Below are 24,012 nucleotides of genomic sequence, written 5' to 3' on the forward strand. Positions count from 1 at the left end.
ATTTCAAAAACAAACAAACAAACAAAAACACACAGTAATGCATCTGAATCATGCCATTATAGTTTGCAATATTGTATTGTCAGGTTTCATGTATTAAGTTTGCCTGTGTCAGAAAGCGACCCAGCCACTTGTTACAGACAAAGGTGTACAGCCAAGATTTTTAATAATGAATGTCAACAGTTACGCTTCTAAACCTATATTTAGGCACCTAAATGTGACGGCTGTCTTCTGAAGGTGAGGGACACACAGCAGTTCCATTGCAGTGTCTGGATTTGTCAAACCTGGACTTAACTACTATTCTTCATTCCCGTATTTTCCCAGTAATTCTAATGCTACATTTGTGGCAATTAAGGGCTGTGGATTTGTAAACTCTGATGTTTGTACAAATTAGGGCCAAGGGCTAAGCTTAGAATACCACTAGCATAAATACATCATTAAAAAGGGATCAAGTATGTCTTATCTAAACGATCTTGCTGTTGTCTTCAAGTTGGAAGCAGCAGCAATTATGCCTGCTTTGAAAATGGAAGGGATTTTATCCAATACCACTTTTGCCAACTGCACAACTGAGAGAATCAAAGCAATCCCTGATTTCAAGGATATGTTGTCTAATGACAGAAAGGTTTCTTCATGCTTCCTCTTCTATCTGTGTACGAACCTCCTAATACCTTCAGTATTTTCCATGTTTTCATAATGTCTGTCCTACTGTACTCTGTCCTATTAATATAAAACCAAATAAAATCATAATAAAATTATCGTATATTTCCTTTAGAGAGCAGTATACACGAATGATCCTTGAGCAAGAAAACCTGGGGAAGGTAAGAATGAGGTTTTTACTCTGTAAAACCATCATACAGTTCATATTTTTGTGGGCCTTACTACCAAATGTTGTGGTCAGTCTTTTATAAAAAGCATATTGCAGCCTACAAAGAAAATTCCATTACTGCTGGCAATGGTAATTAATACCCTGAAAAGAGATCATGCTAGCTCTTCAGGGCTTGCTTTCCTGCAGAGTATAGCATGAGCCACTTGTAAAAGATAGTCAAACAGCTTAATGTGACAGCACATTCCCTGTAAACCATTTGGATAAGAAACTGAAACATGGACATAACAAACTGTGCCAGCTCAAATTTTATGTTGTATATAAAGCAACCCGTTGAAGACAATAAATTTTGAGCCTGTCAGCTTTATCACTGTTATTAAAGGCCAGGGGATCATCACTGAAGCAGTGTTAAACAAAAGCAGTTGTCCGTTTTTAATCTTGTATGAAGCTCAGATCAGCACGGAAGAGGTTAGGCTTACCATTCACGCTAAACATCTTTCTTTTATTAATTTCCTTTTTATGAGTCAGTCTGTGAGTGATTTTTGCAGGTTTGGGCTACCTCTATTAATGATCAATAGCAGGTTTTGCTGTGAAACATTAATTTCTTGTCTATAATATGATCATATGAATGCATTGCAGGCTGCAACTTGACACTGCAAGAGCTCCGTATGGAAATAAACTCAGATTTTTACCATAACTTCTCAAATATATGAGACCATTATTTAGACGGTTTTAAGGCACTGAAAGGATTGTCAATCCATACAAAGCAGATAGATAAGTCCCAGGTGCTGATTCATTTATTGCTTGCAAGGAGTGTTAGTAACTTGAACAAAAGGTAATAATATTTCAGTAGCATATAAAAATCCTTGTCATTCCAAGCTGCCTTTGTAAGCAATTTTTGTGGTATAAAACCGTTCCAGTAATCTAATATTTTTGTATTTTTAACAGAAATTACGAGAGAAGCAGAAAGTTGTACAGGAAAGTCATGGGCCAAATATGAAGCAAATTAAAATGTGGCAGGACTTTGAGCAGTTAATGGAATGTAAGAGAGAATGTTTTCTAAAACAACAAAATCAAACAGCCATTGGTCAAGTCATTCAGGAAGGAGGTAAGGATAGGCTTGTATTATGAATTTTGCCTTCTTTATACCAGCATAAAGTGGGAAGACAGTGTATTGACTTCTTAAAGGTAACCTCTTACTCAACATTGTTGCTTTCATCATTTCTGTAAAAATTTGTTGTACTTCTTTTGGTTTTGGTGGATGAACAAGGAGGGCAACTAAGCACTCGATGAAGCTTTTCCTCCATTGTTTAAGTGACAACAAAACATGGTTAGGAAGATCTGTTATGAAATCTGCACTAGGGTGAACCTCATCGTAAATCTGTTTTATGAGTCTGGGAATGGCATGCATCTGCAGAGAGATCAAAGGGAAAAAAATCCTTTTCCAGGGTCACGGAAAACTTATGTAATTGCTCTGCTCCTTATTCTGTATCTCTAAGATTACATTTTTGCAAGGTCTGGGACTCAATATTGTATAATTGTGGACCTCCTGGCTTGGCCCTCTCCTTCCCTATTGTCTTTATTCATCTAGTGTGACTGGCAAGAATGGAGCCATTTTCTCTCTGAGCTGCACAGACCTTGCCTGCACACTCCTAGTCATACTTTCCTTGCATGGTTGAGTTAAACTGATTGTGCTTCCAGGAGACAGTTCATTGCTACAGCGTCAGGAGTAGGTTCTGAGAACAATTACTTGGATTCTGAGCTTTTTTCCATTGTCTCTTGTTGGTTTTAACAAATGCAGTTTTTCTTGCACGTATACCTTTTTCTCATTTTTCTTAGTTGTCCACCTGAAAGTGCTAACTGTGGTCCCCTAAAGGCTTTCTCCACTGAGGGCATTTTGCTGTTTTATCTGTGCAGTATGGTTCCAAAGTGGTTGCACTACCCAAAGAGGGACATCCCAGGGATGGAGGACTATCGATGGATGTAAATATGGCACAGTGGTTCCTGTATACGTCCGGCTGTGCCAAACAGGTAGATATGCAAGGCTCCCTCATACTCTGGCTTTAACCTGTGAGCCACAGGCAACTTCTGTTGCCCTTAAAATTGCATCGTGAGACCCATGGCTGACCCAGGGTAAAAGGAATGCAGATGAGGCTTGAAACTGTCCCTCACGCTTCATCATTTCTGATGAGCGCCTCTTAGTCACAATCAAAGACTAGAAGCAGAGAGATAAGTCTGGGTGATGAGAGCTCCTGCTGTTCTTCTTTAGTCTCTTGGATTACTGAATTTCTATATAGTTTTTTTTTCTTCTTCTCTTTTTTTTTTCTTTTTCCTGCCTAAAGTAGAACAGACTTTATCACTGATAGTTCTTTCAGATGTAATTTGGACACAAAAAATTATTTAGCTTTCTCTGACACCTGCCTATGAAATCTGCTGCTGTTTTCTCTATCAAGAGAGTCTGATAACTGTATAGGTCCTAGTTTGCCTTTACATTAAATATATTTGTTAACAGAACTAAAATAAAATATGATGACTCCATTTTGGCTGTATGGTTTTATTTTTCACATTTTGTAGGTAAAAGAAGTAATAGAAAGTAAATTCTTTGTGACAAGTTTCTTGCTGGGCTACAGGAAAAAGAGGTTTGAAAAGCTCAGGGTCATTTAATGACATTTATTTCAGATGCCCCCCAAAAGGTTCAAAACCCCACTAATGCCTAAGGAGCACGTCCATAGATGCTCAGGACATCCTCATGTAAGCCCTCCCACACTGCCGAATAGCTGAAGATAGTCTTTCTCAACAGCTGCACGCTAATCTTTCCCATGACAAGGAGAAGCAGCGCATTCTCCCCTACGCACATTTTCAGGGAGCATGGAGGGAAGGCCGCTGTGTAGGACACAGACACAGGTAGAGTTAGCCAAAGTGAGGGGAAGGCGATGCGTTGCCACCAGAGGCTGCTTCCAGGATGGCAGCAAGAGAACAGGCTGGAGTAAGACGCTGAAGGGAGACCGTATCAATCAGAAAGGGAGAAGCTCAGGAAAAAGGCATATGCAGACTACACAGTGTGGGCACAGCCATCTCTAGAGACATCTGTAAATTTTCTCCTTGCTAGCCCCGTACCATCATTACCATACATCACCTGCATTGCACTGTAGAGCCTGTTGGTCTGAAGAAGGTTACGGGAGTCACGTACCTGGACTTCCAAATGAGGGGGTTGCTGAATGCTTGCCCACAATAGTAAAATAACACAGACATCTAGACATAAGACGCTGAAAACTTGGGATAATCACCAAAAACGGGCATCTAAGTTACTGAGGGTGCAGTGCTGGAGGACTGCCTGTAGTTCAAAGCCACCAGAACAACGGTGGGGGGGGAAAGGGGATTTCATACATTTCAATTCAAAACTTTTACCACAATCCTAAAAGCTCCATTTGACTAGACCATTTATGCAGAGATTTATTATGTGGATTAGTCTGCTGCCCAGGAAAAAGTAATGCTTTTGAAATTCATAGCAGTGATGTAGAGTAAGACAGGCTAATCATTTTCTGTTTTTCAGTTCAGAGTTACCCTAAAAATAGTTCATCTTTCTTCCTTGTAAAAACAGTTTATTGCTAGTTACTCAACGATGACGTGATTGTTGCTCTGATCTGATTAGTGCTCTGTCATTTGTACTGCACCAAGAAAGGGCACACAGATTATACACTACAGCAGCAGCAAAATTACTTTCTGAGACGAAGCAGAAAATCATAATAACTGTTATGAAAAGAAAATTGGAAAAACTCAAAAGCTATTTTTAGCTTTTATATAAGTGGACATTTAATAAATGCAAATTTAATGGATTCTGTTCACTGGCTTTTCCACATAGTTTGGGATTTGATGGGAGCATTCAAAAATCTTTGACTGAGTTTTGCAGTTGTATCTTTACTTCCTAACTTGCAACAAAAAGCTTACTTCTATTTTTTTTCCTTTGTTATTACTAATAGTCTAGCTGGTTAATTAATAAGGTTAAACATACCATAGAGAAAAATACCTGCCTTTCCCTTGTGAAGGCTGAAATAAATAAAAAATGTGCACAGTTAAACTTGGGATCTCAGCACTTACCAAATTTCTTCCATTTGGAACACCGATCAGAGCAGGCACTTACGAGCAGCAGCTTACTTTGCTTCAAAAGGCTTCTCCTTATCTTTATCCAGAACTGGATGAGAAAGTATTCCAGCTATAAAAACTCCTGTAGTGTTGTGCAGCTTTGCATTAGTTAGTCACGTTGACGTCAACTGTCCCTAGAGCCACAGGAGATTTGCACATAGAGCTAAGAAATGAAATAGTTACAGGCATCAGAAATAGGCATGAGAAAACAGTACATTTACCGTAGTATTTAACCAGCCATTTTATCATCTGGAGATCAGATTATTTTGTTTATATTAACAGTACCATTTTACCTCCGTATGAGCTATAGTAAGTAAAGTAAATGTTCTTAGGCTTCCTTAAGTAACCCAACTCTATGAATACTTACTTGTACACCTTTATTCACATAGGTATTACTACTAGTGAAGTCATATGTATAGTTGCCTACAGACATCACAGTTAGGTGCTGCTATTGTGTTTTATTATGTTTAAATATAGTGATTTCCAGAGCTCTCTTGATAAGGCTTTCCTACAACTGTGATGCTGATCACTGTTACAAAATACAATACGGCAGAAGTATTTAGAACAGTTCGGAGCCTAGAAAACGGCCTTATGATGAGCATGAAAAACTCCTCTCCAAATGACTTGCTGGTTCAGGAGCTGGAAATGAAGTAGAGAGCTCTTTTTCCTTAGATCACTGTTTCTCGTCTGGCCCAAATCAACAGCGACTGAAAGTTCACTGTTATACCCAGTGGCTGTCCTCAGCAAGTGCTCAAAGCTGAGCAACTTGGCAGCATCGCTCCAGTTTCTAAATCACCACTCTGGCAGTGTCTGGTGAGCCTGGAGTCAGCGTCCACGAGAAGGCAGGCAGACACGACTGGGAGGCTGCAGAGGCTGAAGTGCTGTCGCCCGAAAGGTGTCACCTTGGGAGAAAGGTCGTGACACATGGCCAGGGTGGTGTGGGAAAACTGGAACGCCGTCATCTTGGTTGTGGATGAGGACAGCACGGATGCTCGCAGATCTGCTTTCTCTCATTGGCCCTGCCTGGATTTGCTCAGATTTAAGTGAAAAAGACAAAGAACTCATTCTCAACGTTTGCCCTACATTATCTTTTGTAGCACTAGGTCTCCTGCTGAAGGAATGCTGTTAACTCTTCAGCTGCCTTTCTCTATCGCAATCTGTAATGGAAACAGAATTATTTTTTTTTCAGGGACGTGTCAGGGTTCAGTGAGGAAATACTACATGAATCAACATTTTATCACAAGGTACCACCTGTCTTGACAACACCCAATTGATCAGTTGTTTTTTAACAATCAGAATTTCACCTACTTTCAGCTAGTTTAAAGAGTTCTTTAAATCTTCAGTATAAATTTAAAGGGGGTTCTCCACAGTCTCAGTGTCTCTCTTTCTTTAGCGTTAGTTCCACAGTAACAGTCTCCAAAACCCAAGGCAGCCCGTCTTATTCCAAGGTCACTGGGTGAAAAGGGTATTTTTCATAGTCGCGTTACACTGATTTTCATGATTGTGACAAAAAAAAAAAAACATGCTGTCAGCCACGGTGCTGCAGTAACGTCAAACTCGGTGAGGAGCTCTGGTGTTAGCAATCATACTCCAAATAATCAGCAGAAACTGTGAGACAAATCATGCAGTCCTTACTCTCACAAAACCCTCACTGACTTCAGTGGGAGTTTTGCCAAAATAAGGTCTGCTGGATTTAGCTCTGTATTCTTCCTCCTGACAGAACAAGTAGGAATTAAAAGGGCCAGCATCAGATTTATGAGACAGAGAGGAAAAAAAGAACTATAATTATCTTTAAAGTAATGACTTTCATCCAACACAAATCAGTGTTCCATTAGACACATTCTAATTTATAACAAAAATTGTTTGTGCAAGTTTTTCTCAGCACAACCAAAATCCACAAGTAGTTAGCAATACAATTTGATTTTTATTAGACATCTATGAGAGGCTGCCTTGCACAAATCTAGTGCTGGCGTATTTATAGTGTTTAAAATGCAGCCTTATGCATTACTTTGTATTTAACGGTATTACTTTTTATTTACTATAAAAATAAGAAGTATATTTTTACCTTTTTTTAAATCTCCATTTCTCATAGTTTGGAGAAAAGTATGTTTTTGCAAATTGGGATGCACACAATTGGCATTTGCTGAATGCCAAGAACTAGAGTACTTTTTCTGCAAGAGGATCTGCACAAGCCAATGCCTATTGCACCGTTTCAGTTCAGTCTGTCATTACAGAACAACATTTCATTTTTAAGCTTCTAAATTTTATTGCAACTGCTCAGGTCTTAAAAGCACTCATTTATACAATAAGCACTTAATTAGGTCTACTTCTGAAACAGGATAAAGACAAATCCTGCACATTTTGCTAATACTGGAAAAAATGCAGTTGATAGGAGTATGGAAAATGGGATCTTACCAATTTTCAAAGATAAATTCTCTTCTCTCTCCTTACTTCTTTTCCCTCTAATGGAATAGAAAATATGCCTGGCATTTAGGAAGCAACAACAAAACTATAAAGGCATACATCTTATACAAAGACTAACCATGTAAGGGAAATAATAAAGGAAATAATCTCACAATTTCTTCATTATAGATTTTACAACTGGTTCATCTTGAAAAAAATGTGATTGAGATTTTCTGCAATTAAAATAAATTCGAATGCAGTTTTTTAACAGATTACTGTTTTTTAAATATGTCGAAACTCTAAGGTTATAAAATGGGAGGAATAATGCAGTTGATTTGGTTTGCATTATTGCAGCATTTTCTGGCAAGTAACAGTGTTTAGGCATTTCTTTGGAGTTAGCACATAAATCTCAGAGCCATTAGTGATGAATTAGCAAAAGCAAAAAGGGTTGATTAATTTGGAATTCTAAAAATTGAAGATCTAAAAATTAAAAACCATGTGAAAATGATGCATTTTGCGTATCAACTAGCATTTAAATGATGCATTTCTTTGAGACAGCATCCTGTGGACTGCAACATTCAAAAATCGATTTTTTTAGAGTATATATAAAACATCGTACCCACCTCCCTTTTTCCATGTTTTAAAGCTTGCCATGTTTTCACAGCATATTTAAAAGAAAACAGAACTGTATCAGAACACTGAAAGTCACCCACAGACAACCTGTTCCACTAATACTTTTACATTTATACTGCATCTTTTGTCCTAAAGGATTTCTCTACTTCATTTTCATTTTATGTAGGCTGATTAGAGTGCTCAGGTATCTGCATGAGTGAGTCAGGAAACAGTGAGAGATCCAGTTAATGTTCAGAGGACAGCAACGAAAACTGGGAATTTATTATCTCATGGGAAATGACAAAATCATCTCAAATCTCCTTAGGAAAATATCTCCCACAGCTACAAATGAGAAGAAAACCTGAATCCTTCTGACAAGGAGATGGAATGTGGCATACTTCGTAGTGGGTTGTTACTGATGTGCCTACTATTCCTTTTGTATTTTATATTTACCACACTGTAGTTCAACCATTTGTATGTGAAATGCATCACTTTAAAATCTATATACACTAAAGGTTCTTTTCTGCTTGTTGCTTTAATTGCATGAAGTGAAGGTTGATCATAAAATATAACGAGAGGGGAAGAGAGAACTCTTATCCTGGAAAAAGCACTATAAATATTTTCCTAGGATCATTAACGCAGCCCTGTAACACTTCACCCGGTGTAGCGGAAAGAATTATACAATCATTTTATGAAATTTCTCAAAAGTGTTTATAATTCCATCCCAAATATATGTGGCTTTTTTTAAAGTGTAAAGAAAACATCCTATAATTCTTAATTCTGTTATCAAAGTTATTTTCAACCTTTGAAGGGATTCACTTGCTAGGGACTTGGCAGTGTCAAACAAATGTTCGACTTTTATTCTGACACTTCTTGAAGAATTTGATTGAAACTATATATGTCTAGATAACACCCAACAAAGTGCCCCTCTTGCGTTTGTTTCAAGATATTTTTGGAAACAACAGAGGCGACCTTGGATGGAGCTGCTTTTCCAATTTAGGACTTCATTTGGTCTAAGAGAGTAAAATTATACTCTTCAATCCTTTTGTGTAGCCACAAACAAAACAGTGTTATTATTTTATGCTATTGTAAAATTGTTTTTCTGTATCTTGCTAGCAGCGTCTATCTGTTTAGGATAGGAAGTATTTTAGGTAATCAACAGTTATGTTCAAATGTACATATAAATAGTCCTCTAGTGTATCACGTCCCGTTAAAATACTGTGTAATCTAAATGAGCACTGGTCCTTTATGTAATACCTTTGGTTCTTAAAACTAGTGTTAATAAATGTTAGCCTTTGTCTTTGCTTATAGACAAGAATCTGATTTCAAGCCAGGGCTCACACAGACTTGATGTAAAGTCTAAATGAGGAGAGTGGTAATGCTGGCAAGTGCTCTGTGATGGGACTGCCACCTGTCCAGATCACAGGAGAAATATTGTTTGTCAAGCTTCAAGTTTAAAAGCCAAGGTTAGGAGCCAGGTTCTTTGTACATCTAGAGTGGGGTGATTGTTTTCTTCTGACTTTGGTTTGCCAGCTGTGCAATTGTGTCTGCAAAGTTTTATTATATCTAATCACTTAGGAAGTTTTAAATAGTTTGCACTTAATTTTTGTTACAATCAATATACTTTAATTAATTTGTATTAGTGTCTGCTACAGGCATACTGCAATCTGTAACGAAATGAAATTAGTTTGTTGCAATGATAATGCAGTTTCATTGCTGTGAATAGAAACAGAATTGACAGAGTACAGTATTGTCATTTATCCTCTATAATATTTACTGTCTTAAATAATAATTTAGCCTTGTGTCATCTAATGGTCAAATGCAAAATATAACATGGAAACTAAATCTGGGATATATTTGGCATAAGTGGTATATACAAATGCAGATGTAAATCTACTACTCGAGTATATTGTTTAAACTCATTTGATCATGCTCCAATGTCAATACATATTTTTGTAGCTCCATTTTCCACTCATTATGACTGATGGTTCAAGAGCTAACTCTAGAATATGTAGTTCCCTGATTTTATGGCATTGTCATGTACAGTAGCTGCGGACAGCTTAAGAGAAGTAACTGTTAATTGATCCTGTGAACCTATATGTATATGAGTATGACTATATTAGCACATGCAGAAATCACATTAAAATAAACTATTTGGTACAGCAATTTTCATCGCAGAATCTCAAAATAATTTACAAACAACCTTTACTAAAGTCTGTTGACCACACAGCCAGATAAACAAGTTGCTGCTATTATTATTATTCGCTAGGTGAACAAACCATGGTACAGAATGAAGCGAAAGCAAAAGTAGGAATCTGGTCATTGTCTCTGTGCTCAGCCCTGGTTGTGGCCTAAGGGTATGCCCAGAATCCCCAGCTCGATGCTCTACAAGAAACCTCCCTGAGCCCTCTCCTGACCCTTGTTCAGACGCCCTAACCCTCATCCTAGTCTGATGCTTACCAGTGCAGTTGTCAGCGTCCCAGCTCTGAGTATCCTCATCTGACCTCTGCCACTCCCTAAAAAGTAATTCAGAAATAAAACATTTGTACATTTGCAATCTATTAATTCATCAAAATGTGTAAAGGAAAGGTCATAACAGATACCGATAAACAAATATGATACAGATGTGAAGCCATTTTTCTGAAGTTTTTAATTAAATTGTAACAGGGAGTTTCAAACTATAAAAAGCGTCACAGCTACCTTCACTGAGCTCATGGAGGCAACAAGACCAAATGTGAGATTCTCTGTTATCCTGACAGCTTTTGACAATCGCAAAGAGAGAAATATCACGAGAAGCAGTCCTAAGTAGAAACACGGTGTGCACATGCATACATGCATGCAAACAAAGATTAGGTTTCTTAGTTATAAAGCAGTAGACAGCATTTTAGGGCAACTTATTTGTGAGCCTGTCCTGTGTACATTTTCAGCCTTTTACAAGTGCCTACGTTGTGCTGTAACTGGAACGTTAATTATACAACTAGAGAAATAACAAGAAACTTTTTCTTAAACACCCAGAGGAAATCAAGATACTTTTACTACTCAGTGTTGCTTTCAAAAATGTAAAGAGGCGTGACTGAAAGCACATGGGAAAACCTGTCAGGCTTAGAGCATGGTGAGGGATGAGAGAGTTTGTGCTTCTGGTTCAGTGCCCTGGCCACTTGTGGTCAAAGCTGTTTCTTCTGCTCGGTTGGTGTATCCTCAGTGTTCCGGCTGCTGGAATTGGTTGGAATTGGTTGCAATGAGACCCTCTCAAATACGCAGGAAGCAGATTTATCACTGGAGCGCTAATTTTTGCTTTTATATGTGAGAACAAATCCAGGGTCACCTCAGTTAATGAATAACCCAGTCAGTGGTGATAGGTCCTACTTATTCTGATAAATTTGGCTTTAAACAAAAATTGAAGTTTTGTTGATACAAGCGTATATCACAGGGGAATAAAAACACATTTTCCTCATGAAAGATATTCAGTGTAAACAACACAGAAGACATACATGTTAATATTATATCTTGAAAAAAGTCTGAAACATCATGGCTTTCACTAAAAAAAAAAAACAAACACCTTTTTTAATGCAAAGTTAAAACTTTCCAAAGAAAAACTATACTTTCTGAAAAAAATGGTTCCTTAGCAAAACAAAACAAAACAAACAAAACAACACTATTAGCTTTGATGGAAATCTTCTCCTTACTTACTAGATATTCAGCCTGTAATTCCATTAGAATCCGATGAACTGTTCACAGCAGGCTCAGTGATGCTTACAGCATTGTATTCTCCCTGGAAGGGCATGGATACTGGGGTTTAATAATAAGGGAATTTTTCTTTGCTACAGCAGCTGCTTCAGAGCCAACTTTACCTGCAAATACACAGTGCTAATGCAATTTATCTTTGAAACAATCCCTATGGGTACATCGAGGTTTTATAAAAGGCTTTCAACAAACAGAGTGGGTTGCAGTGTTATTGCTTCACTGATGCATAAATATTGAATATCCAAACACAACACTAGCTAATTAAGTTGGGGGTGACTATTGGTCAGAGATAAGGCACATGGTAAGTAAGCATGGATTAAGCCTGCCCTCTTACTGCACATACTATGGTTGCTCCCTGAATACAATGAGAATGTAGGTTTCCAGGAAATTAAATCCAGCAATAATTTACACCTGGAAGCTAAAAGAAGGTCAACAAATATTAGATGGAGCTTCTTAAATTGCAGTGTGTTGTACAGACTGCATGGAACTTCAAAAACAAGATCTGTCCAGTAAAATAACAGTGAGAACTTTGCATTGAACTGAAAGTACTACTTGGAATATACTAATACCTTCAGGGAAAATTGTCTTTGCAAGGCAGACAGTAAACTAAAATTCACAAAATGCTGTTTCAAAACCTGACATACATGCAATCCATGCAGGCACGGACCCGCTGCCGTTAGACCAGAGCCAGCAGCCGGCCCAGCCAGCCAATCTGCCAAAAGCAGAGACATCACAAAACAAGTTCTGTTTACAAGATTTTATTTTCCAACATGACTTGGTTCATAGCCATTACTGCACTGATGGTAAAACACTCAATCCTCATACCTATGTGCGCGCAGTCATACCCACCTTGTGCAAACTGCTTGCACAGCTGACTCCATGTGAAGAGTTTTGGAGAACTGACCCATCTGAAACCCTTTTTCTAAAGGTTGTTCACTGCCACCCATAGTGGGCACACAGGTCCACAGACTTAGCTAGAAGATTCTGTATGCAAGCTCATGCTGTTTGCATATTTTTTTAAAAGATAAATTACTACATAAAGTGCTGTCAATGGTCTACACCCAGATGAGTGGGCAAGTTAAAGAACATGAAAGAAGCTAGGTGACGGGCAGAGCACGCTCCCGCTCCCACTTACCCTGCCTGTGGAACCAAACTGCTGTAAAGAAAACCCAGACTGCCCAAACAGAAAGTTATGCAAGACAGTCGCTTTGCATTCAAAAGAATTCTGTCCCAAATGACTTAAAAAAGCCTATGTTGGTATGTTCATTGACAGGTTAGACTAGCACAGCAATACACGTTACTGAACAGTTAGGAAAAACCACCTGGTAGCCTGAAAGAGGTGGGACTGCCCTTCTCTGCAGTGCCATTGTTTAAACCAGCCTGCAATTATTGTGAAAACATTTCTTCCGCTGTGCTGGCACAAATCTTTGTGGGGCTGCACAGCCAGCCTGTTATTAACTCAGTTACTCAGCTTATAGCCACAACTGAAGGGGCGAGCAGCAGGCAAGGAGCTGGAAGCAAGTGGGCATGGATGAAGAAAGGGGGTCTGGAGCTTCCCAGACTGCCTTCACTGTCAGAGAAAATGCAGAACTGCACCAAAGTCTGCCGTTTCTGTTGTCCTTGATGTGCTTCAGTGATTAGCCAAAGACATTCTGAAGACAAATTAGAAAAATAACAACTGTTTTATTAAAAAGCTCATGAGCAAAGGTGAAATATCCCCTTCATCAGAACCTACGTCCCTAATGGGATGTTAAGTGATCATGGAGTGAAATAAATAATAATTAAAAAATAGACAGAAACGCTGCATCATTTAACAAATGCTTACCAGGCGACCAGTAGTGGAAGGCAGGAAATTAATACTCATAACTTCTGATTAGTTTTGCCAGAGGAGTCACATGCTGCTCTCCTTTGTGTGATTCTCAGAAAATGAAAGATGCAGAATGAGATTAATACATCCAAACTTCCCAAGCTCACACAGGCCTTTGATTTTCCAGGGAATGTCCTTCTCTCCATCATCCTCCCCTCATAGGACATATGTATTTGTTAACTAGACCAAGAAGTGGGGGAATCTGTTTTCCTAACAATTTACCTGATGGCATAAATCGGCCTACATCACTTTCCTGATGTAGAATCTTGGGCAGATCCCTTCTCATTTCCTGACCAGGACTTTGGAACAACCAAAGAGAAAACAGCCTGCCCTAATTAGTGTACTCCATCATTAACACTGAGCCCTGCTTGTTAGAAGGCAGGACTTCACCACTTCTACTGAGTGTCACCTTAATGTCCAGGCACGTTGGATCTGTTCTTCAAGGCTGATAGTTAATGCGAGATAAAATACAGCAATAGGAGGATCATAAAAATGCTTATGCAAGAAACAGTGGAAAGTTCCAAAATATTGGAATGCAGTTATGGGTTATTATGTAATTCAATTAGACAATATTTTTCAATCTCTTTAGCGATGTGAATTTAAAAGATGTAATAAACCCGACTTCATCACATGCCATGTATATGGTCAGCTTAAGGTAAGAACAGGTGAACGATAGGCACCACAATGGCCTGTTTTTCATATGTTCCTTTGCAAAAACAATACTGCTTTGTTGCAAAGGAAGCACTCCTTAACAGTATTTTTCTGAGTAAATGCTTCCATCCTGAGCTTCATTCAAAATATACATAACTAATACAAATGTAATAATAACATATATAACTGCCAGCAAATCATGTCATAGCATTACAATATGCTTAATCATTTACAAAAAATGTCTTATAAAGTCAGAATATTTGATTATGGGAAATATAAGATTTTTCTGAAGATTAATAGGATGGCAATTGTTAGGGGAATGATTCACTTATGCTGTATCCTCTCCAAGCTGAATGAACTAACCTCTTTTAAGTCAACCAAGTCACACCTAGCTAGGAGAAAACAGTCCGACCCAAATAATCCATAATTAGATCATCAGCTGCTAACACTATTGATCTCCTGAGATTTGGGGTGGCCTCAGCTGCCCTCATTCTCCAGCTGCAACTCAGAGAACAGACTTCATTCTTGAAAGAAAATAGAAATTTTAAAAAGACATGTGGATTAGTAAAATAATGATGTTGAATGTCTGTCTCAGAATTGTCTTAATTTGTTAACATACGATCAGAAATCAGATTATGACCATGTCAAACAGAACAGCAATTATATTATTGCTTACATAACTGGGGGTCTGGTCGCTGCCTTCTGTTACAGCTTGCAGGAAAATTCAGGTGCTCTTCAAAGAGATTTAAGTCGATAATATCAGACTTGTACTGTCAAAATCACCCCATAAGGTTAAGCAGCAAAGACAGCCTTTCCACAGTTCCATCTTTACAAAGCCAAACAACTGGATCAACACTGAAGATATAAAACAATAAATTTCTGTATTCTCACGTATTGAGTATTCTATGCTTAATGCCTTTAAGAACATGATATTCTTGGAATAATTCAAATTGGTGCGCTGTGTTTCTAGCATTTCTTTTCCAGTGGTCAGTATATGAATGTAGTAGGTTACATTGAACTTTCTTGATATATATTAAAGTAAAAATAAACATTTCAAATTTAGTAGCTCATGATGTAATTAAACAAAAAATGTTAAGTGCAACAATTTCACTTTGATTTAGAATATCTGACTCACAGCACAGCTCTGATGACTATTAAATCTGCTTGAAAAAGCAAATCTTATTGGTACCAGGTACAAATAAAACTCACAATCCTTTCCCAAAATATCTGTATTAAATCCTGTCAAGCACAAACATACTGAGACACACAGGATCCTTCAGAAGGATCAGGAGGCCCTCACACTAACTGCAGGGTTTTTTCCTCATTTCTGTGGCATATGTTGTATCAAAAATCACAGCGAAAAGAAATCTCATGCTTGAAATTGAATTTTTTTCTCACATTTAACTCAGCCAAAAATCCTGTGATGGCAGAATTAAATTTGGGTTTGTTCTTAAATGGTAAGGAAGCTACAATATGGAACAATTACTGGGTTTTTACTCCTAACTACAAAGACTGTTACGTTCTCTGAAGATTTATAATCATTTTAAAGTCATCTGCAGCTGTCAAATAAATCCATTGCCTCTGCCCAGATTTTCTTATGAACTTTGTTAGAGGAACTTGCGTATGTACTGATCTAGAAGAAATAATTAATCTTTTTTTTTTTTTTGTAAAATAGAATGAGTATAGCAGATGGGAAGTGACATTCACTTATAAACACATGTAAGCAACATCTTAACCTAAGCTGAGGCTCTCTTCCTCGCATGAAACATAAAAGGTGGACTACTACCTTAGGGCCAGATCAGGCAGCACATCTAAAAATTTAATTCTAGACTGGTCAGACTTGGACTGGGGAGAGAACGATCTTGGTGGTTTCAGTGTCTTTGTCTTCTGCCAATATTTTTATTTTCTTGCGGTATAAATATCCCTAGAGGAAAAGATTTCACTGCATGTAACTCTTTTTTTCTGTTGAGTCATTTGGCTTGTTTATGTATCCTATGTAGAGGTGTAGTTTTACAAAATGCCTACTGCATGCACGAAGAACTCCTCTCTGAACAGATCCTCTACCTGAGCATCAGGGAAAGAAATAAATGTGTAACCGATGACATTTCAAGGGCAAGGAAAACAACTGTTCTGAGGAGAATTAGCTGATTTGGTTGGTGTTTATTTTTACTTCTATCTAGCAATCTGCTCTCCAACAGAAGATGCTTATTTGCAGCAGAGAAGGCTGTCTCCTGTTTGGACTGGCGCCCGATCTGGAGAAAAGGTGTGACTAAGGACAAAAGGTATGTCTTAAGCATGTATTGGCTAATGGAAAAGGGTCCTGGTGTGGGAAGGGATATTGTATGTGTCATGCATGATAGCTATTGAAGGATAAATTCTGCATTTCTTCCCATCATGCTTCTCATCCACTACCATATATTAAACCTGCCTTACACTCAGGAGTGCGTATTCCAAACTAAGATATTCCACATCTGGAATTTTAGAATTAATTATTCATCAAGAACTTGCGTAGAGAAGCTCTAAGGTATAGCTCAGTTAATTTATTTTACACATGCTTACTGCCAAGTTGGAGGGCATAACAATTTCACAAGTCTTTTCCTTTCAAGAACTGTTTGGAAAAACTTTTACAGTCCTGGTATCCTGTAATGAAGGTCTGAATAACTGCAGATTGCAAACCGAAGTAAAACAGATTGCAGCAGAATGGCAAATAGGTTAAGAAGCAGAAAAGAGCTGTTACTTTTTGCTGCAATCACTAAGAAAAATGTAAAAGGATAGAATCCACTTCCATCTGCCTAGGGCTCAACCCTTATTTTTAGGTTATTTCTACTGTAATGATTTTGTCTTGCACACTCTCTCACGTAAGACATTAAATAATGCTGAGTTACTGATGTGCCAGCTATGGTATCCAGTAGTTACCGAATATAAACCCGAGTGTTTGCTTTCTCCAAGTCTTTGCCTCGGTAATATCTTTAAACATAATAGCCTCTGCCTGTTGGCTTGTTTTCTCATGGGGAGGGTGACAGAACATTTTGTGTTCTCTTATCTTCAATAGCAATGAAACAGGAGGAGCTCCACAATGCGAAACCAAATCTACTGCTATTAATACAACATCCCAGCCACAGAGAAGAGATTTGTTTATTTATCAAAGCTAGAGATGCCTCTCTCTGACCTTTCCAGAGCTTGTGTGCTTTAGCTTGGAATAGATTCCATAGAACTGGATGCTCTTTTTAAAAATATACAATAAAAAACTTACCCCTGTCCCTGAAACAGAGCCAAGGCTCTATCCCCAATTACATGAAATGCCCTGTAACTTTGAATATTTAGAGTCTAACCAGGGCAACAGTCCGTATTCAGTTTTGATTGCTTTGCAGCTGCACAGAGACCGGCCAGCTTTCCAAAGCCCACTCGCCTTTCTTGCTGCCACTCAGCGGCACACTCAGCTGGCTGTAACCATACATGGGCCCACTTCTCTCGGAGGCCTAGCATCTGCCTGCAGCCTAAGAAACCTGCCAGTAGAGTTTGTTTTTTTGTTGCAGAATTAAAAAGTGTTACAGACTGTACAGTTTTGTTAATTTTTCTTCTTTTTTTTTTTTCTCCTTGGCCATCGAGTTCCCCAGCTCAGCACGTCGATTCAAACACCGCTCACTTGGTACCTGCTCCATGACTGCTCGGTATTTCAGCCTACACAGACTGTTAATGAGTTACAGAAGCAAACCTGGGAGTAGGAACTAGAAGCCCTACATGTCCTGATTCCAAGGCAATAATCATATTATATAAAGGGAAAACAATATTTATGCCATCTCCTCCTCCTCCAACAGTTACAACAGAAGGCTGCACACAGCCCTTGGAAGCCCCAGTCTTACCTGACAGCTGTGCTCGGAGTGTGCCTGCTTAATGGGGCTCTTCCAAAGACCAGGGCTTGTGGCTGCCTTTGTGAAATCCCACCAACTGGGTTGGTTCCCCTCTCTTGCCCCTCATCCCTGCCCCTGGGCAGCTGCAGCATCCCTCAGCCGTGTTGGTCCAGCGCCCACGCAGAACTGCCAGCCGCATCACCGAGCTGTTCACCTGAAAGGTAACACAGAGAAAAAATCATAAACGGTTCAGCGACTAACCTGTCTGTCAGATGTAGTGATAAAACTGCTTGTGGGGCTGAACACTGAACCTTTTTTTTTGCTAAGTAACTTTCCAGTGCCTGTACCCATGTAATGAGGGAAAGTAAAGTGACTGAAACCGGCACCAAGGTGTAAGGTGGGAGCACCGCTGCTTCTTTGGGCAGAAGTACCAGATTTGGGGCCGGGTAAGTTGTTTGTTGAACTATGTCTTATGTCAAAGTCTTGTTCTAATTACCATGTCACTTACACTTTTCTAGGCATTACATATAGGGTCCTGTGGTTTGACAAAGCCAATACTACCAAAGCTACCAATACTAGCCAAAGCTACTACCAATAAGTAGCCTTAGAAATAAAAGGGAAGAATCCAAAATAACTGTCTCCTCTCTCCAACCATTGGGCAATATTATCTATAAATAAAATCTCCCAAATATTATTCTGAACCATATAGCAGCTTGGAAGGCCAAAAATCTGTCTTTCATTACTCTAGAAACTACTTCACACTTTTGAAGGAACTGGTTTAGCAGTGATGCATCCCCTCATGCTCTGACCAACTTCACACTTCATTTTTTATCCAAATCCAAGTAACAGGCTTTGGGGACCTTGTCTGTATTCCTTCCTACTCAAGTCTGTTCCCATCTGCCTGATCCCCTCAGTGACTTTATAATACTTCTTTTGTGTCACCAGAACTACTGCTGCCTCCCAGTCAAACTTCCCACACTGGTCTCTAAATCTGCACTCCCTGCTTCGGCATGTTCAGATTTTGTATCTGCGAGTGCATGAATAAGGGCTTGTTCGAAGGCACAAAATTTACTACGGCCATTTTACATTTTGGGTTCAGACTGAGCTCTGTCTCCGTGGAAAATCGCCAAAAGGCATCTGATCCTGGTAATTAGGGGACGGTTATGCGAGGAACCTGCGGAAAGAGGGCCCTCAGCCTGCCTGCTCTGCAGCTGGGGTTTCTCCCTGGCAGTTGAGCCCGGTGATGTGAGAGGTTAGTCAAGAGTGGGAGCAGATTCCTGTGGGGCTTCACCAGCCAAATTCCTATCTAGCAAAAGGTTGCTACAGCAACTCTGAGCCTCCTGAGATACAGAAATTATTGTAATGGTTGCTGAAATGCCTCCCTTCTGCTCTGAGACAGGATAAGGAAAATCCTTCCCCATGATACAGCCTGGTTACCCACTACCACGCTGCCACACCAGCTCTGTACAAGCTCCAGGCTTCCTGAACTTGCTCAGGAGCTGTGGCCACCTTTCACCTGAAAGCAAGATGCAGTTACCCATTTGCATGTAATGCAAACATAGGAATAATAAACCCAAACGCTACACAACTAGCACTACGCTTCCAGCACATTTTTCCCATGGAGAGGATATGAGAAAAAAAACAAATCATAGGATAGGAGTGAATATGCTACTGAGTTGAGCTGAAGAGAATATAGAAACCTGTGCATAGCCAAAATGCGTATTTTCTTGACCAGGGTTTCTCGTTTTCAAAAAACACATAGATACAAGAAAACATAAACAAAGCAAAAAAGGGACAAAACCCCTCATAGCTTCCCAATGACTGTCCAGAAGTTTTTTGGCTGCCTCCAGCCTGAGCATGTTTTCCTCTGGCATTTGGCCCGCTCACAGGTCATTCAGTCCACTGGCGTATGTAATAAATACCAGACAGAGATGATGCTTTGGACAGAATGGGAACACTTGTGACCTAAACAGGACCTGGATCTAGAACGGGGTGGACTAAGGATAACAGGGGCATAGAACCAGCAAGTATCAGCATACTCCTAAGTGCAAAATCTTTCTCAGAATTGCTCCTGTTTACCTCCCTTTTGCTTTTGAGCTACTCAGTTTGCTCTGGAAGCCAAAAATGAAAACAGCAAAATATCTGTTATCTGAAATAGTAAGAATATCTGTTATCTGAAATAGCACCTGTGCTTACCTGAGATAACTGAATGACTTTTAAAATTCTTTAAAAGAGAGGCCATAGCTTTTTTACAGCTGCTCAGTTTAAACCTGACCATTGCATTTTGGTCACAACAAAATAGGATCAAATTGCTCTGGGTACAGATCCGGTAAAATTGATACAGTTACCTCCTGGCAGAATTTGGCCCAACATGCCTGGAACATCCTTTGGGATTATTCAATTCAAAATATTGCACTAATCCAATCTCCTGAAGTTGCCAAATGTTGTAATGTCTGGTATCAGCATGTGGTGTTTTATATTTTTTGATGCAAGCTTGGTCTCTTGTTAATAGGGTATTTCTCTGGTTTCTTACTTCCCCCAGGTCTGTCAGCTTTTGGGCTAACCCCGAGAAGCCGGAGAACAAACTTTGCTTTCAGTACATCAGAACACCATGCTCAAGTCAGAGGAAAGTTTTTTTTTGCTTCCTTCAGTTTAGTGTCTCCTGTGAAGCTGATTCCCACAGATCAAGAAAAGTATAGCATTTTTAAAACAAAACATTTGTTAACGAAGGATTTCCTGGATTTTTCTGCTTTCTTATTTACACTGTGATCTGGACACTGTGAAACCACTGTTTAACTTCCAGTATTATTTATGGAAGCCAGGCTGTTGCTGTTTCCAGCCCTTACAGAGAACTTTCAGTTTGCAGTTTCAGTACCAGGTGCACAACCCTGGCTTAAGTTAATCAGCTGAAAAGTATCACACCGTAAGTACGCAGCCCGCTGGAGCCCTGTCTGAAGTTCCACAGGTAGGGCCTTTTTGCAGGCTGTAAGCTACCTCAGTAGTCGGGGTCCCAAATCAAGAAAGCTCCACGTCAGTGAGATCAGAACTTGGGATTGCCCAGCCTTTTCGATGCAGCAGAGGTAGGTACTAGTTTGGGAGCGTTCCTATTGTGCACAGAGAGAAATTTGAAAATTTACCAGCTCACTTATCAATACAAAAGACTTCATGCCTGAGCACAGAAACAGATTTTAGGAAATGAACCATTTTTATGAGGCTTTGCATGTTACAACTACTGATCAAAACTCTTCAATTCACAATAGAAAGAAACAGGCAAGGAATAATGATTTAAGCAAACTGGATCCAGCTTCTGTGCTGTCAGCGTGACTACTCTGACTTACAACCACGGTGAAAAAATCAGTCTGTAGTGTGACCTTCCCCCAGCATATGGGCCCTGGGTTTGCATGCTGCAGCATTATGCGCTACCTTTCACAGCTGCATAAACTAAATGCAAAGTAGTTTTAAATCGTTAGAAAAACAGAAATCAAGATTTTTAATTATTTTGCATGAGCAAAAACCACCATGTGTATGGTACAAAGCAGTACAGAATCAGGTCAATGAAGTTCACGTGACTGCTATCTGAGCGAGGTTGTTAATGATTGCACAATAGGGAGCTTTAACGAACAGAAAAGGATGAGAGAGAGCAACAATAAGTAACTTATTGAAAACTCAGTTCGGGTGCTCCTTTACCTTACAGTTCTCCTGTCCGACACCTGCAGCTTTCTGTCACCTGGCAGAAGACCTGGCATCATTGCACAAACTTCACCGTCACACCAACATCACTTACAGCCACCAGAAGTCTTCTAGGATGACAGATAAAGGTTAGAGCCTGCTGATGACCCAAGTGGATGTCAGTAGGATGGAATACCATTACTTTCAAATGCTTTTTTGAAAACCTGGGGAAACACATCCCCAAAGTCTTTATTAAAAAGTATTAAGACTACAAAATCAAACACTTGCTCAAATTAGAAAATGCTGGGTTAGAAAAAGAAGCCCGGAATCACGTAATTAAAGATTACTTTAGGGTACATGCATGGAAAGGCAACCTTTCTTCTGGCATTTTCTAACTTCAGTGTGCTTGCAAATTATTCATATTTTGGCAAAGATATTGGATATGTAAAATGTATATATTATATATAGAACCGTATTTATCTCTGGTATATTTTTGTCTCATAAATGCAGTTTCCTGTTTCCATGTTAAAAATTACAATATTAACATATTCAGATGCCAGTTGCTGGATTTATTTGCTTCTTGATAATCCAAATGCTGAGCCTGGATGTGCTCAGCCTCTCCATACTTCAGTCTTATCTAGCACTTTTTCTAAGCCACCCAGATAAATTATCTCAATGTCCTGAGGTAAAGTGATTCTCTTGTCCAGGGTGTCTGGATTGCTCTTTTTTTTTTTTTATGCCACACAATCATAAGCTCAAGTGTTAATACCGATGAACAGAAGTTTTCTATATTTCACTAATTTAATTTTTAAAAAAATGTGCAATGCTGTACCAAGAATTTCGAAATAAAAGTGGCTTTAAAAACACTGCTTTAGCAGGAATGTGGCCAATTTATTTCAGTGTGCAACAATCCACATAAATAAAACCAACACATGAATCTGAAAATAATCTTTATGTAGAATTAGAAAAGTGGAAAAAAGAATAGAGAAGGAGACCCGCTAATTCATCTTCTTTCAAATCATGTAAGAATGAAACATTCATTTGCACTTGAACAGATTTAGTTCTCCAGAAGGAAGCAAAAAAAGTTTCCCATGATTTTTTTCCTGTAAATTTTGTAAAAATCCTTAGAGTTACCAAGTTAATATAGAAGCAAAAAGAACATATTTAACTTTTATGGCATTCAAATTCTGAATCATACACCTCTCTAAAAGATTTATTTTCATTCACATCCTCTTTCTGTAATATGGATGTTCTGCAAAAGCAGCAAACCACTGCTCTTTGTTGCTCTGTTACTGTTCAGTATCTCAAAGTGCTTTAAGTGGAAGTAAGTTTCGCAATGTATTGTGCAGACACTTCAGTTTCATTTAATTCAATGCAAACCGAGGCACTGCTAAATCTGAGAGCAGAGCACAGCGCCTTCAGTAGCCCATCTGCACGCCCATTCCTTAGCCTTCCTCCTTCTTTCCAGCATATGTACACTTCCAGAAAATAAAAGGCAGGCAATGCACTTTGCATCCTCTGGCCTGGTTAGGGAACTAACATGACACAGACCTCAGAAAACATACATGCAAGATGCAGGACACTGAACTTGTTAGTTTCAGGAAATCCTGATTGCCTCCCTTCAGAGGTTAATGAAAGATAATTGTGTACATTTGCTGTTTGTTACTCAAATATCACTTCCTTATGACAGTACGTGTTACCTAATCTGCAAAGGTCAATGAATTACTCTTTAGTTCCTTCCAAATGCCTGTGCAATGAACTTTGCCATTTTTAATACAGACTTCTCAGTAAAGAACTGGTGGTACAGGTTTGAGGCTTAGAACACCTCTCAACCTGAAAGCACCTTTCATCATGCCAATGTACTTCTAGCACTAACCATAGACCTTTGTAACTCTCAGACCCAAGCAGAGACTTCCCTGTCAAGCTGATTCACAAATTGCACAGAATCTAGCACAGGCTAAGCACATAAGGAGTGTAGTTATTTGCTTTTTTTTTTTTGAATCCTCATGCGATATAAATACGATTACCCAATGTACTGGTCCACAAACACAAGTGGAAAGAGATTTAGGAAAACTGAGATGCACTATTATCTGATGTATGACAACAGGTAATAGCTTGGGTGAACAACATACTCTGCACCGTCAATTGGATCACTTAGAAAAAGAGGAGCTAACATGGAAATATTGCAGATCCACAGCTGGTCAAAACGGCATAAATACATAGAGACTGGTACGACTGAAATCAGTCCTAAG

General features: G+C 39.0%; 1 protein-coding gene and 1 long non-coding RNA gene across 9 annotated transcripts in view; one reads left to right on the plus strand and one right to left on the minus strand.

Moving 5' to 3' along the window:
• Positions 1–22,590, plus strand: part of IFT81 (intraflagellar transport 81) — a 61,833-nt gene extending 39,243 nt beyond the window's left edge. Inside the window, exons 17-22 of one of the 4 annotated variants that reach the window (XR_010825531.1) lie at positions 770–815; positions 1,769–1,928; positions 16,421–16,522; positions 17,850–18,537; positions 20,634–21,171; positions 21,786–22,573. Coding sequence is in view for 2 of the 4 variants with exons in the window: in XM_048073819.2 (XP_047929776.2) it covers positions 770–815; positions 1,769–1,928; positions 2,738–2,934 (403 nt within the window). In the remaining 2 variants the exon portion in view is untranslated. Of the gene's footprint in view, positions 1–769; positions 816–1,768; positions 1,929–2,737; positions 3,359–16,420; positions 16,525–17,849; positions 18,538–20,633 lie in introns of those variants that run through there. The other 3 variants (XR_010825530.1, XM_066978991.1, XM_048073819.2) reach the window with 3 other exon arrangements.
• On the minus strand, positions 4,419–21,893 carry LOC106031151 (uncharacterized). Of its 5 annotated transcripts, none has more exons than XR_010825541.1 (7): positions 21,779–21,893; positions 18,104–18,305; positions 13,548–15,095; positions 11,669–11,750; positions 10,439–10,494; positions 5,331–6,120; positions 4,419–5,126 (listed from the first exon to the last, which is right to left on the minus strand). It is a non-coding gene; the product is annotated as an uncharacterized lncRNA (long non-coding RNA). The 5 variants fall into 5 exon arrangements; XR_007166959.2 differs by lacking the exon at positions 4,419–5,126 and having other exon boundaries at positions 5,152–6,120; positions 13,548–14,764; positions 14,917–15,095; XR_010825542.1 differs by lacking the exon at positions 4,419–5,126 and adding an exon at positions 7,379–7,425 and having other exon boundaries at positions 5,152–6,120.
• Positions 22,591–24,012: the final 1,422 nt, after the last annotated feature.

Source organism: Anser cygnoides, chromosome 17 (genome assembly GCF_040182565.1).
Source record: "Anser cygnoides isolate HZ-2024a breed goose chromosome 17, Taihu_goose_T2T_genome, whole genome shotgun sequence".
NCBI classification, from domain to species: domain Eukaryota; kingdom Metazoa; phylum Chordata; class Aves; order Anseriformes; family Anatidae; genus Anser; species Anser cygnoides.